Source organism: Haliotis cracherodii, unplaced genomic scaffold (assembly GCF_022045235.1).
Source record: "Haliotis cracherodii isolate W230 unplaced genomic scaffold, xgHalCrac1.p SCAF_14, whole genome shotgun sequence".
Classification (NCBI taxonomy): domain Eukaryota; kingdom Metazoa; phylum Mollusca; class Gastropoda; order Lepetellida; family Haliotidae; genus Haliotis; species Haliotis cracherodii.
The window spans coordinates 37,126,396-37,140,967 of NW_027266269.1; the positions used below are offsets into that span (position 1 = coordinate 37,126,396).

General features: G+C 42.3%; 1 protein-coding gene across 8 annotated transcripts in view; it reads left to right on the top strand.

Moving 5' to 3' along the window:
* The window catches only part of LOC139461224 (voltage-gated inwardly rectifying potassium channel KCNH7-like), a 279,271-nt gene that overhangs the window by 222,034 nt on the left and 42,665 nt on the right, over positions 1–14,572 (top strand). For all 8 annotated transcript variants that reach the window (XM_071242843.1, XM_071242845.1, XM_071242842.1 and 5 more), the window contains one exon: positions 14,069–14,468. In XM_071242843.1, coding sequence (XP_071098944.1) covers positions 14,069–14,468 — 400 coding nt within the window. The remainder of the gene's footprint in view (positions 1–14,068; positions 14,469–14,572) is intronic.

A 14,572-nucleotide genomic window follows, 5' to 3' on the forward strand; every position in this document is an offset into this window, starting at 1 on the left:
CGAAGAAATAGTATTGCAAAATTTCAAATGCAAAAGATCGATCTTTAAAAAATCTGAACAGTCAATGCACCCCGATGCTCTATCATCTTTCTGTTTTTCTGTGTTTTTCCTTATTACAGGATCATCACATTAACACGGAAAGAAGTCACAGGGCTGGTCACGTGACATGACCCCATGACCTCAAGGCATGGGATAATCTAATACATTTTGGGGTTGTTTTTTGTGGCGTTGCAAAACAAAACACATTCTTTGGGTTTTGTTTGAGTGGTTTTCTAAGATGCTCAATGATTGATCCGTACTGCTCAAATCATGTCGGAAAAACTAAAGACATCAGCCATGGCGGATTTGCAGCCGATTTGAATTTTATTTTTACATTTGATGTGTTGGAGAGAGAGCGTTTACAACGTGTAGGTTGGGAACAGCCTTGGGGCTTCCGTGTCATGGGAGAAATAATAGCACACTCTTTTAGCGTTTTTCCCGTGAGGGATTATATGTGTTCGGTGGATACCGACGGAGCGACAAGCCGGTGTTACACGGGTTGGCATTTCCCCGCCACTCAGACATGTGCGGGGATTATGGGGAACTCGGAGCGTGTGATAAACGACATGTATTTGTCACTGTCTCCAGGACTCCTCTTTACGGCCTTCCAAATATGACGCTCTCGCTTCTCTGGGCCCAGAAATAGCTGTATACTGTTTTCATCAATATATTTTCTGCTTCACCTTTAGTTGTCGGTGTTGAGGATGTTTCTGAAGGAGATGGTAAGGGCAGAAGGGAATGGGTGAGGGGTGGTGGTGGTGGTGTGTGGGGGTGTGTGGGGGTGGGGGGTTGGGGGGGGAGGGGGGAGGGAGAGGGGAGGGGAGGGGGTGGCGGTGGTGTGTGAGGGGGTGAGGGGAGGGGAGGGGAGTTGCGGTTGTGTGTGTGTGTGTGTGAGGGGGGGGGGGGGCGGGGCGGTGGTATTGTGGAGGGTTTGAAGGCCTCGGTGAGTATTGAGACCTTCCGTGAGAAAAAGAAACGTTTATAATCTAAGGTGTGTGGTGGTGTTTTAGGGGTGGAAGTAGGATGTAGTGGGGAGGGTGTGGGGAGGTGGGCGTGGTCCCTGCAGTGGGGTGGTCATGTGATGCTGGTGGTGATGAGTGATGTATTGAGCGAATGCGTTTCAGCCATACAGCGACGAGAACAATTTCTATAGCTACGAGCACGTCATATGGATACATCAAAGTTATGTTTGAAAGCAAATTCGTCGAACACGTTTTAGCACAACATTACTACTTACAACTTTTTAAAACACGGACTTTTAGAACAACCAGCAACCATAGATAGCTAGGCCACCTCGCTGGGGATCATGGGGGCGCGGATAACAACCTTAGCGCTACGACTGTCGTAGGTCTATGTTAAGGTATGGGAGTTACGATCACCTTAGGGCTGAGATCGCTGAGAACAACGGCACCCAGTCGTCTATGGCGCTGCAATTCGCTGCGCAGAGTTGCGTCCCTTGGGCACGCCATAAACCAATGATAGTGGTTTCGAAACATTAAAACCCGAAACGAGAAAAACCGAAACGACAAAAAATCAAAAACGTTTGTTCTTTACGATTACCACACAACAACAGAGAGAATTAAAGTGGACAGGCTATTAAAGAGAAAGAGAGCGCGACTGCCGGAAACGGTTGTTACAACGGAGATGGGGGTGTTAATTTGAGAGGGGGGGAGGAGCAGTGACTCCGAAGCCCCTTACTACAGTGATAATTATTGTGAAATGAAGCATGCTGGGAGAATGAGACACTGTAATTTGTATGGATTCGTTAATTTTATGCTCCAAGAGCACAATGCCGGGCTTGGCGGAAAAAAGAAGATTTATTCTCCCGATCAGCCTTTGCAAATTAAAACATGTTTTTGTAACTTGCGGTTGTAACGACCGCGGGTTCAAACTTGACCTTTCAGGAAACGTTTGCGATCCCATGTCATGGTGCCATCTTCGTCAGTTTTAACCTCTCTATCTGTAGTCTGATTGGTCAGTCAGTCGGTCAACAATAGGAAGGTTTTCTCTGAACATCTTTGCAATTGTGACCATATTTGGCGCATGACGATAAGGATAGAGGGTCATGCCATTTCATGGCGGTGTAAATGCGGATGTTCCAAACACTATATATATTTATGTGTTACATTATCTACAATGTAAGATCTCGGGGGGACAAGGTCTCATGTCAATAAACATGATGGCTCTGCGGATGCCTGTGTTTAAAGTATGGAAGTTGGTGGTAGGATAATTGGGGCTACAATAACTTTGTAGAAATCCTTGACGATCGGGGGTAGAATAGGTCTTCCGCAACCCATGCTTGTCGTAGAAGACGAATATGTTTGTCGTAAGAGGAGACTAACGGGATCGGGTGGTCAGGCTCGCTGACTGGGATGATGCATGTCATCGTATCCCAATTGCGTAGATCGATGCTCATGATGTCAATCACTGGATTGTCTGGTCCAGACTTGATTATTTACAGACCGCCATCTTTTAGTTGGAATATTGCTGAGGCAACAAACAAACAACTGTGCAAAACTGATCTCGTGTTGTGCAGAGCGAGTAAATATGTAAGACGTAATGGCCTGACAATCGCCTTATATGGTGCGCTTGGGGAACCAGCCACTGCTTTCAATGCAGGTGATGTAACGTAGAGAATTATGTAGTTGTTCTTGAATGTTCACGCCCAAACAATAACAACGAAAATAATTGACAACACAAGTGTATATCCGAGTGTACGGAGGCAAGCGCAATATAAGTACATGTTATAATAATTATTATATTATTGTTATAACAGAGAAATTTCAATTTATCCGATCTATTAACCCATATATTCAACTATCTATTTCCCTATATTTTCTTTTAATCCTCCACGAGGAGGCACGGGTGGCCACGAATCGCTGTGCAGAGTTGCGTCCCTTGGGCACGCCAGAAACCTATGATTGTGGGTTCGAGTCCCGGTTCGACCTAATTATGTTTCTAGGTTTGTAAGCACCACACCCGTGCTCGTGGGTTTCACCAAAGTGGTAAACGTCTGAGACCTGCATCACTTCGGGCTTTCCTCCCACATTAAGCCAACACGCCGTGATATAACTGGAATACTGTTAAAAGCGGTGTTAAACCCAACTCACTCACTCACTAATCCTCCAGGCTAAACTTTGCTTTTATATCGTGAAGAGACGGAACCCAGTCGTTAACGCGCGCTCGTCACAAAGGAAACCACTTTCGATCAACGACCATGGTCAACACAATACTGACGTGAGCTATTGACGCACGTTACCGGCTTCTATTCTAAAATTACTCACCTCGACTCTTCAGATATATCAATAATATTACCGATTTCACGGAAAACGTTTGCAAAGGACAAATATATTTACATCAAATCTATAAGAGTTCTTTGATACTCATGTGCTATCCCACTTTAGCACATTAGGTGACAAATACGGTTTTATCAATATATTGTTTCACATGCCCTTCATTGAAACGTCATACATTAAGTGTCTTACAGAATAGAAGGAACATTAATATCCGGATATTAACAATGTACACCTGTCGATCAGCCTAACACAACCTAATGCATCTGTGCTAATGCTTGTATTCCCCACGTCAACAACAGTTCATATTTCGTTAAATATCGCTATTGTATGTGTCAGTTAGAGTAGTCTGACATGCTAGAGCATGTTTCCTAATGCCTTCCGCGATATTGCATGTAGCTCACTTAAACTGTTAATAGCGTGTACCTGTCGAATAATCGAAGTCAAGTTGTGTATCACATAAGAGTTGTCAATAGCTCTGCTACCCGTGAAGATTCGGGCTAGAATAGATCTTCAGCAACCCATGCTTGCCGTACCAGGCGACTAATGGGATCGGGTAGTCAGACTCGCTGACTTGGTTAATGCATGTCATCGTATCCCAATTGCGTGGATCGATGCTCATGATAACAATCACTGGATTGTCTGGTCCAGAATCGATTATTTGCAGACCGGCGTCATATAGCTGGGTTCTTGCTGCGTTCGGCGTTAAACACCAAACAAACAAACAAACAAACAATAGATCTACTGCATGTTTTGAGTGAAAATTGATTTTTCATAATCAATACGTGATCAATATTCCAGGACGTTGAACTTTCGATATAAATGTTACTTTCTTTTCGACGAAAATTTCTAACGAATATTGGCGAACATACTTTTTTGTTAAACCGTTTGTTTGTTTGTTATTTACCGTCACACCCAGTATGCCTACAGCTTTATGGCGGTGGCCTGTAAATAATTCCATGCCAATGACTGATATTATGAGCAACGATCAACGCCGGGTACCACGACGTGCAGGTCATCGAGCCTGACCACCCGATTCATGAAGTCACTTATCCGTCAGGCACGGGTTACCGCGTACCAAATCCAGCCAGGCGTAGCTGGGATATTGTTTGAGTGCGGCGTTAATCGACAAACAAACAAAAAATAGGCGATGTAAGAGACCTTCTTCTCGCTCACTATTGAGAGAGGAGCTTGTACGCTGTGACGCATTCGACATTCCAGCGCCGTTCATCCCTGTTACCGTGTTGTCGATATCACGTCAAGAGCTTGTCAATAGTGGCCACGCTCTGTTCGATAGGACGGCATTCTTTTAGCAATAATGATGCTCCGCAGACAAATAGTGTGCGATTACCAGACACTGTGTGTTGTGATATAAACTACCTAAACAAGTAGAATAACACCACAATTGGAAGGCTGTGTTGAAATACCCACCAGTCATGCCTCTGTAGATACAACAACGTGTAGATACAGCCATGTGATACCATTTGGTGTTCTCTTACTCTTTTAGTGGTATATATCGTCAACTGTCAATTGTGTTTGTTTGGTATTTTATGCTGTTTAACGCCGTACTCAGCAATATTACAGCCATGTAACGGGGGTCTGTAAATAATCGAGTCTGGGCCAAACAATCTAGTGATTGACATCATGAGCACCGATCTACGCAATTGGGAAACGATATTTTTGGATGCCTTAACGCAGTGATCGAAAACATATTCTGTCACATACAAAAAGCTGAATAGAAGCAACAAAACACTTACCATTGTACCATGTCGACTGTATTACGAGGATGGGTTTATGAATCACTATAAAATGGTGATGATATCAGATGTTCGCGAAAAGGTGAGTGTATCCTGGCTCGCCGTTGACACTCGTCACAAACACATGCAAAGGCAAGTCAAATGTTCACCTGATAAACCAAGGGAACAAATGGTACAAGTCAAAATAGGGAATTGCATCATTTTTGTCACTGGTGGTCATATTTGGAACTATTACCCGTACGAGAGAGCATTGATATCGCGTTAAAGGGACAGCCTCGGTGAATGGGCAGTATTAGCAAATCTTATTTAAGTCATTCCAAATTCAAATTGTTTGTTTACAAACTCAAATAATATGATGTATACTGACCAGCAGTTATTGATTACCCCTAGGCAAGTGTTTTTCTCTTGATGCTCCTCTGTTCACCCAGTAGTCAATGGGTACCCGGTAGGATGAGATATAGTGACTGTTAAACTTCTAGCGCCTCACAGGCAGCCTGGTTGCATACTCCCCAGGGAGCTGAAAAGAAAGAGAACACACTGATCCAGTGGTTTACCGGGGTATGATATTAGTGTAGCGCCACAAGCATTCGTTTGGTGAATGGACTGTGACGTATTAATACTGCACTTATTGTTATTATTGTACCAATTACAGACACAATGGATCAGTTTGACACAGGAAACAAATTACAGCGTCTAGACGCAGACCGAAAGTGGTCACTAAAATGTGGAGCACGCCCCCTTAACGCACCACACCCCTACTCGTCATAGTGTTGTGACCCGTGAAGATCCTGGATAAAATAGGTCTTCAGCAACCCATGCTTGCCGTAAAAGGCAACTATGCTTGTCGTAAGAGGCGACTAACGGGGTCGGGTGGTCAGACTCGCTTACTTGGTTGATGCATGTCATCGATCCGAATTTCGTGGATCGATGCTCATTATATCAATCACTGGATTGTCTGGTCCAGACTCGATTATTTACAGACCGCCGTCATAGAGCTGGAATATTGCTGAGTGCGGCGATTGCGATGCATTTCACCTCCAGCCGGCGGAGTCCCGTGTATCAGGGTTGTCGATATCTCATCAATAGCTTGTCAGTGTCTGACAGCGGCCTGTGTTGTGAGGCGGACAACAACAAGCCTGCGTGTGATACACGCCGTGTAATATCCCGGCTTATGGGAGGAGATGAGAGGTCCCCGTTGCCTTATCTGCTGAGTCAGCGGGAAGTAGCTTTGTTAATTTACAAGGCTCGCTGACAATTGATAGGACGCGACAAATTGCTTTCGTGCAAATGTGTTTCCAAAAACAACCATTAGGCGCGATCAGCGGCCATGGGTTCCTGCGATGCAGCGACTGTTATCAGTGACGGGATGAGTGCGCGTCTGCAGAAATCTTAAGCTTTGGTTGATGGAAACTTTGTTAGGCTAAACTAATTTAGCAGAATAAACATTCTCAAGAAGTTAGAATTAGGCTGGGATTATGCTTAATAAAGATTCGGGACCACAATAGAGAGTTCCTAATTTCGTTTTATGAGATAACACTTTGGAAGGTCGAGGTATGGGACGTCGCTACATCAATTGGAGAAAAAACATCCCGAGAAATGGCAAATAACACCATTATTCGGGCTGGCTCATATGAAATGGACGTTTTTAACGGCGATGAACGTTGCTTGTAATATCAGTCACGGGTTTGTCTGGTTCAGACATGATTATTAATAGGCCGCTGTAATGTAGCTGGAATATTGCTGAGTGCAGTGTTTTTTGTTTGTTTGTTGTTTAACGTCGCACTCAGCAATTTTCCAGTTGTATGACGGAGGTCTGTAAATAATCGAATCTGGACCAGACAATCCAGTGACTGACATCATGCGTATCGATTGAATACTTGAATTAATTAAATTCAATTAAAACTATGTGTGAACTCAGATCGTCTATTTGTAAACTGTTAAATGGAACGTTAACCCGGACGTCTGTTTACCCGGACATCAGTCAATCGGGACTATTTGATTGGAATCAGTAGCGTCCAAATAAACAAGGTTTCAAAGAATGTGTGCGTTTGTTGTTTAACGCCATAGCCAGCGATTATCCAGCTTTAGTATCAAGTCTGGACCAGACAATGCAGTGATTGACACAGTGAGCGTCGATCTACGCTATAGGATACGATGACATGCAGCAACCAATAATACTCCGAGCCTGACCACCCGATCCCGTGGCCTCTTTCGTCCAGCATGGGTTCCTGAAAACCAGTTCTGTCCCGAAACTTTACGGGTTCTTCTCCTTCTTCTTCTTCTTCTTCTTCTTATTATTATTATTTACAGAGTAAAGTATACAAAATATTGCAGCAAAGAGGGTTTTGGTGATCCTGGCACAGTCAGGCTGGTTAGGCTCATCATCAGCTCGGGGCCCTTGCCCCATCTACACGCAGCCCAGACAGCGAATGGGACTTCTCCCAGGAAGCGCTGCCTAGTCAAACCCACCCAGAACTTTTCGGAGAAAGTGAAGACTCCCCAACACTGCAGCCTTCTGCATTACCTAGATTGTCAGATGGGCTGTATTCCTGGTAGCAAACCCGGGTACTCTCCCGATGTTAGTCAACAGATTGGGAGGTACCAAACCTAAGGCACCGAGAACAATGGCGAGTCTGACAACTTGGTACTTGGGATGCAAGCGCCACATTTCGAAAGCATATTTGCCATATTTTTCATGAATCTTGTCAATCACATTAGTGCCAAAAGGGACAGAAAATTCAATGATATAAATGATTTCATTGGATTTATCAAAAAGGACAAGATCGGGTTTGTCGGCCTGGAGAGGCCTGAGGCTGTTTACGGGCCTATTCCAAAGAATTTTGTATTTGTCATTTTCCATGACGCCCTCTACATATTCCGGGTCGTACCATGGAAGGACCTATGTGTCATAAACACAAGCATGGCGAAGACGGTCATAAAATGATCGAACCACTCCATCATATCGCTTAACATACTGTGTCTGTGCCAAAGCGGGGCATCAACCGACAATGTGCTGGACAGTCTCATTAAATTCATTGCATAATCCCCATTTCATATTTACATTTTGATGCAAAATCACACATTGACGGTTTCGAGTGGGAAGCGACTGGTCCTGAGCAGCAAACAGAAAGCCTTCTGTTTCACTTTTCAGGCCAGGCGACTTCATCCACGCGAAGGACTCTGCAGGGTTGCTGATCTTCTCAACACACTGCACATAAACTCGATGTAGTGGTCGTTCAGATAACCTCTTCTTGAACAACCGATTTGATATTGCACTTCGCATATCATTATTATTATTATTATTTTTATTATTATTATTATTAGTAGTAGTAGTAGTAGTAGTAGTAGTACATGTATTTCATTGTGACGGCGAGTCCAAACTGTTTTATGCGAGTCCAAATTGACAAAATTCACAAAAAAAACATGACATTTTTTTTTTCAAAAAATTGATCAGAAATAAAAAAATAAAAAAGATGCGTTTTCAAAATGTCCACCTGAAACGTACCCCTCCAATGAAACCTTCAGAATATGTTTCGAACATCACGCAAATCCAGTCTGACTCTGATAAGCTTTGTTAGCCTGATCGTTGTTCTTATGTCTTACCTGACGCATTTACTGTCTGCAGAGACCGCCAAAGCTGTCACGGCAAACGGTTATTCTAACCTTGACTTCTCACAGTGTTATCGCGTGAGGGAACATCGCATTACGCGACACGGAAGTGCGATCGGCTTACTTACGATCGCTATAATTAGAGGAAACAAATTGTCTATTACCTGGAAGGTCACGTGTCGCTTGAAATAAACGACCAACTTTCATGTGACCAGGCCTTCTGTTCATAATTCGGGAAAACAGAGACGATCTCTTTTGATGAGTGTTATTGTGACTTCTCAAACAGCCAACATAAATGGGGTCTTTTGTGAAAACGTGACATTTATTGTGTCTCATTTTTAAAACGATTGCGTGAGAGGGCATGAACTGGTTTGAACATATTTTGCCCGTAATCATGCGTTGAATACGATATACACAAGCGACAGACCACTAATAGTCAACTTGGTTAAACAAGATTTGAAACCTTGGGGAAAACATGCGTGGGCGTGAAATTGTGCATGAAAGGATTTATTTACTGCTTTTGCATATGACAATGAGTGAGTGAGTGAGTGAATGAGTTGATTTAACGCCGCTTTTAACAGTATTCCAGTTACATCACGGCGTGTCAGCTTAATGTGGGGGGAAAGCCCGAAGTGATGCAGGTTTACCACGTGGCCAAACCCACGAGCACGGGTATGGTGCTGACAAACCTAGAAACTTAATCATAATTGGGGCGAACCGGGATTCCAACTCACAATCATAGGTTTCTGGCGTGCCCAAGGGACGCAACTCTGCACAGCGATTCGCGGCGCCTTAGACGACTGGGCAACCCGTGCCCCTTCCCCCCCCTATAACTATGATGTATTTACTACATATTTTAGTCCCATAACTTGGTCACATCGCTACAGGCATGGCTTAAAGAATACCAGTGTGTCATGTTCAAATTTACCGCGGTGATAGGGCGCACAATAATACTCACTCACTCACACAATCTTAATCACAAACTTCGTTGCTGTTTCGTGTAATGGGCTGGGAAGTATGCAGGCCGCAGACGGAACACATATTAAGAGACTAATCATGTGCACAGGTTTACGCAGAATTAGGCGAATTCTCTTTTTAAAGTTTAAAAAAAATATGAATTGATAAAGGGAGGTATAACCATCACCCCATTACATGCTTTGTATCTTAATGACTTTAAAGATTGTGTGTTATCAACGAAATGTGGTGGTATTAATTGTGAGTATCTTGAGATGATAATCTGACTGATGGGTCACGCATCATTACCCCGAGGGACGCTGGCGATCATGTCATGCTGATGGTAATAACGGTAAATTACGCAGCTCGCTGTGGTCGCGATAACTGCTTTTTGTGTGGAAACGTCGGGTTAACATTGACAAATCAGAATTTGTTACATCTGAATCCTCCCAAGATGTCAGTGAATGCATTGTGAACTGTTCTTGCTTCAGTCGTGGAACACAAGACTACACTGTGCACAGTAAATGCTTCAGTCATAGAACACATCAGTACATTGTGCACAGTAAATGCTTCAATCATAGACGACATTGATACTCTGTGCACAGTAAATGCTTCAATCATAGAACACATGAGTACACTGTGCGCAGTAAACGCTTCAGTCATAGAACACGTCAGTACATTGTGCACAGTAAATGCTTCAATCATAGACGACATTGATACTCTGTGCACAGTAAATGCTTCAATCATAGAACACATGAGTACACTGTGCGCAGTAAACGCTTCAGTCATAGAACACATCAGTACATTGTGCGCAGTAAACGCTTCAGTCATAGAACACATCAGTACACTGTGCACAGTAAATGCTTCAATCATAGAACACATGAGTACACTGTGCGCAGTAAACGCTTCAATCATAGACGACATTGATACTCTGTGCACAGTAAATGCTTCAGTCATAGAACACAGAAATACACTGTGCACAGTAAATGCTTCAATTGCAGATACAATAGACACACTGTGCATAGTACATAGATACACTGTGCATAGTAAATGCTTCAATCGTGTAACACAGGAGTATATTTTGCACTGTAAATGCTTCAAATCATGGAAGACACTGATACACTGCATAGTAAATGCTTCTTATCATAGAACACAGGAATACACTGCACAGTAAATGCTTCAATCATAGAACACAGGAATACACTGCAGAGTAAATGCTTCAAACATAGAACAGAGGAATACACTGCAGAGTAAATGCTTCAATCACAGAACACAGAAATACACTGCACAGTAAATGCGTCAATCACAGAACACAGGAATACACTGCACATTAAATACTGCAATCATAAAACACAAGAATACACTGTTTACAATCATGTACAATGTACACAGTGAATGCTTCAAACATTGAAAATTTAACGTCTATAAACATATTGGCATATTTACCTAGGGACGACTGACAACATGATCACTCCAAGACGAATATCTTGGGGAACGTTATCAAAACACTGCGGTAAAAATCCATTTCAAGACATAACTTTTATCTATGCTGATAAATAGCTTAGTGTCGCTGATATTTATTGATGGTTAGATTTAAACATAGCTGATGTTGTCATAATACCAAAGAAACGCTTTAAAGTCAGGAAACATTATTTTCAAATTTCATTTTAGGGTAGAATTCATATTTTGTATGTTTGAATTGCATGTTCCATGGTAAGTTACATTTTCTGCAAATCTTTCTGCGATTACGGAATTGCAGAATTCGTCCGAGAAAACCCCAACTGCATAACCCTGTCAGGTTCTGCAGCTTCTGGCAGCAGTAATACTACATAGCTCTGTCAGGTTCTGCAGCTTCTGGCAGCAGTAATACTACATAGCCCTGTCGGGTTCTGCAGCTTGTGGCAGCAGTAATACTACATAGCTCTGTCAGGTTCTGCAGCTTCTGGCAGCAGTAATACTACATAGCCCTGTCAGGTTCTGCAGCTTCTGGCAGCAGTAATACTACATAGCTCTGTCAGGTTCTGCAGCTTCTGGCAGCAGTACTACTACGTAGCCCTGTCAGGTTCTGCAGCTTGTGGCAGCAGTAATACTACATAGCTCTGTCAGGTTCTGCAGCTTGTGGCAGCAGTACTACTACGTAGCCCTGTCAGGTTCTGCAGCTTCTGGCAGCAGTAATACTACATAACCCTTTCAGGTTCTGCAGCTTCTGGTAGCAGTAGTACTACATAGCTCTGTCAGGTTCTGCAGCTTCTGGCTACAGTAATACTACATAAAAAAGGTTGGGACCACCTGAATCTTTCCCATTTTTTATAGTTAATCAGTGATGACATCACGTGCAGTAACATAAACGAATCAGGTTGACCCTAACTTATTTTGAGTAGTATATTTCAGAATTTGGAAATCCGTTATTGTCTAGTGACTGTTTGGCTCTCTTAAATGTATTTGACAAAAAGTCCAAGTCTGTCTCAGGCGATCACCCGGTGTGATAACAGTTTGATAGTAGTGGATAAACACATGCTCATGCTATAGTCGCAATCGCACAATGGACGCTGCTTTAGGCAGATAGTTCGTATGATTATTAAAAGTTTTTGTCGTTTTTATTTTCAAACCCTAAAGTATATATTTGATAAAACTATCAACCCGTTAAGATCCAGGGTAGAATAGGTCTTCAGCAACCCATGTTTGCCGTAAAAGGCGACTAACGGGATCGGGAGGTCAGGCTCGCTGACTTGGTTGATGCATGTCATCGATCCCAATTTCGTGGCTTGATACGCATGTCAGTCACTGGACTGTCTGGTTCAGACTCGATTATTTACAGACCTCCGTCATACAACTGGAATATTGCTGAGTGCGAAGTTAAACAACAAACAAACAAATAATACTGCACTCAGCAATATTCTAACTACACTACAGCGTCCTATCAACAACAAATAAAACAAACCAATAAAACAATCACCATTACTCCATTCGCATCCTAATCCCAACTGCATCAGTATATAGTCAGTTTTCACCTCTAGAAATCAAGGGACTTGAATATTTGCCCTGAACTTCGTTAAAATAGAAATAATATATATTTCTATGCATCCTCAGAAAAGCGGGTTGACCGCTAAATTGACATCAAATCGACTTTACATCGGAAACACGACGCAGCCGCTGTCCCGATCATTGCAGTTCCCACACACTGTTAGAATGATTGACAGATTGTGATGTTTGCGGAGATGTAATGTCTACCTGGGGTGTCGGATTTCATCAGAAAATACAAATCTGTTCCATGGGGGAAATCTCTGCTTGTATTTGCTCGGGGAAACAAGTTAGACTGAACATGTAGCCAGACATGATGCATTAATACCTACGGTGGCCCATAAGGGACATGGAGTCTGTTTTTCAATATTTTGATGTTTCACTTACTTTTATCGTAACCTTTTGCAAATTAACACACTTTGTCATACAAATATGTGATAAATCCTGTATAAAAACAACCGAAAACATGGAAAATGAAAATGAAAATACAGAAATCCGCGGTGTGAATAGTTTTCTGTATTTTCGTTTTAGTTTTTGACATTTTCGCTTTTGTTTTTGACATTTTCGTTGGTTTTTTTGACATTTTCATTTTAGTTTTCTGTATTTTCATTTTTGTTTTTGACATTTTCATTTTAGTTTTTGACATTTTCGCTTCACTTTTAAGCGATTCAATATCGACTTTCTACATGGTTTATCACATATTTGTATGACAAATCGTGTTAATTTGCAAAAGGTTACCACAACAGTAAGTTAAATATCAAAATATCTAGAAACAGACTCAATGTCCCTTATGGGCCACCGTAAATACCAACCTGTACTTTATAAAAACTGATTAGTCAACTGAATGTTTTCATCTAGTCAGTGAGGAAGGTTTTACGCCGCTTTTAGCACTATTCCAGCAATATCGCGGTTATGTCATCAGACATGGCATTTACAAGAAATACTGCTGTATGTTTCTTAAATGTGAAAAAGCTATTCTATTCAGCTAAATATTACCAATACACAACGGCCATTGTATGCATCTGATCCACAGATCCACAATTATTTGGGTACATGACACCTTGCCTTGTCCGTCTAACGAAAGTCGCAGCGGTGAGATCCTTTGTAAAACGATCCCTGTTTGGCATTCATTGAAAAAAATATTATCAGTATGATTGGTTTGTTGTTTAACGCCACATTCAGCAATATTCCAGCTATATGACGGCGGTCTGTAAATCATCGAGTCTGGACCAGACAATCCAGTGATTAATATCATGAGCTTCGATCCACGCAATTGGGATCGATGACATGCATCAACCAATCTGTATGAACGAAAATTACACGTTGAACATAAAATATGCAAGCAGTTTGAATATTGTAATTATTTTATTAATAAACAATTTATTAATGTTTCAGACAATGAAAGCAACTGGCATCCTGAAAACGGCCCGTTTGTTACGACTGCTTAGAGTCGTTCGACGAATCGAGCAGTTTGCCGAATATGGAGCGGCCGTGCTCTTGCTTCTGATGGTGACCTTTACCCTCATCGCTCATTGGCTGGCGTGTATCTTCTACGCTATCGCCAACATGGAACGGCCGACACTGCACGCCCATATAAGTTGGTTGGACGGTCTTGCCGATACAATGAAAAGGCCGTACTATCCGAACGATTCCCTGAGCGGGCCGACGATACGCTCCAAATACATCACGTCGCTCTACTTCACGTTCACCAGCTTGACTAGTATTGGCTTCGGAAATGTGGCGCCAAATACGAACGCCGAGAAGATATTTTCAATATTCGCCATGCTCCTAGGATGTGAGTATACATATTGTGTTTGTGTGTGTCTATGTAGTACGGAAGAGTTTTAGGGTCATTTGTTTTTGTTTGTGTTTTTTTGTTGTTGTTTTTTTAAATTTCAA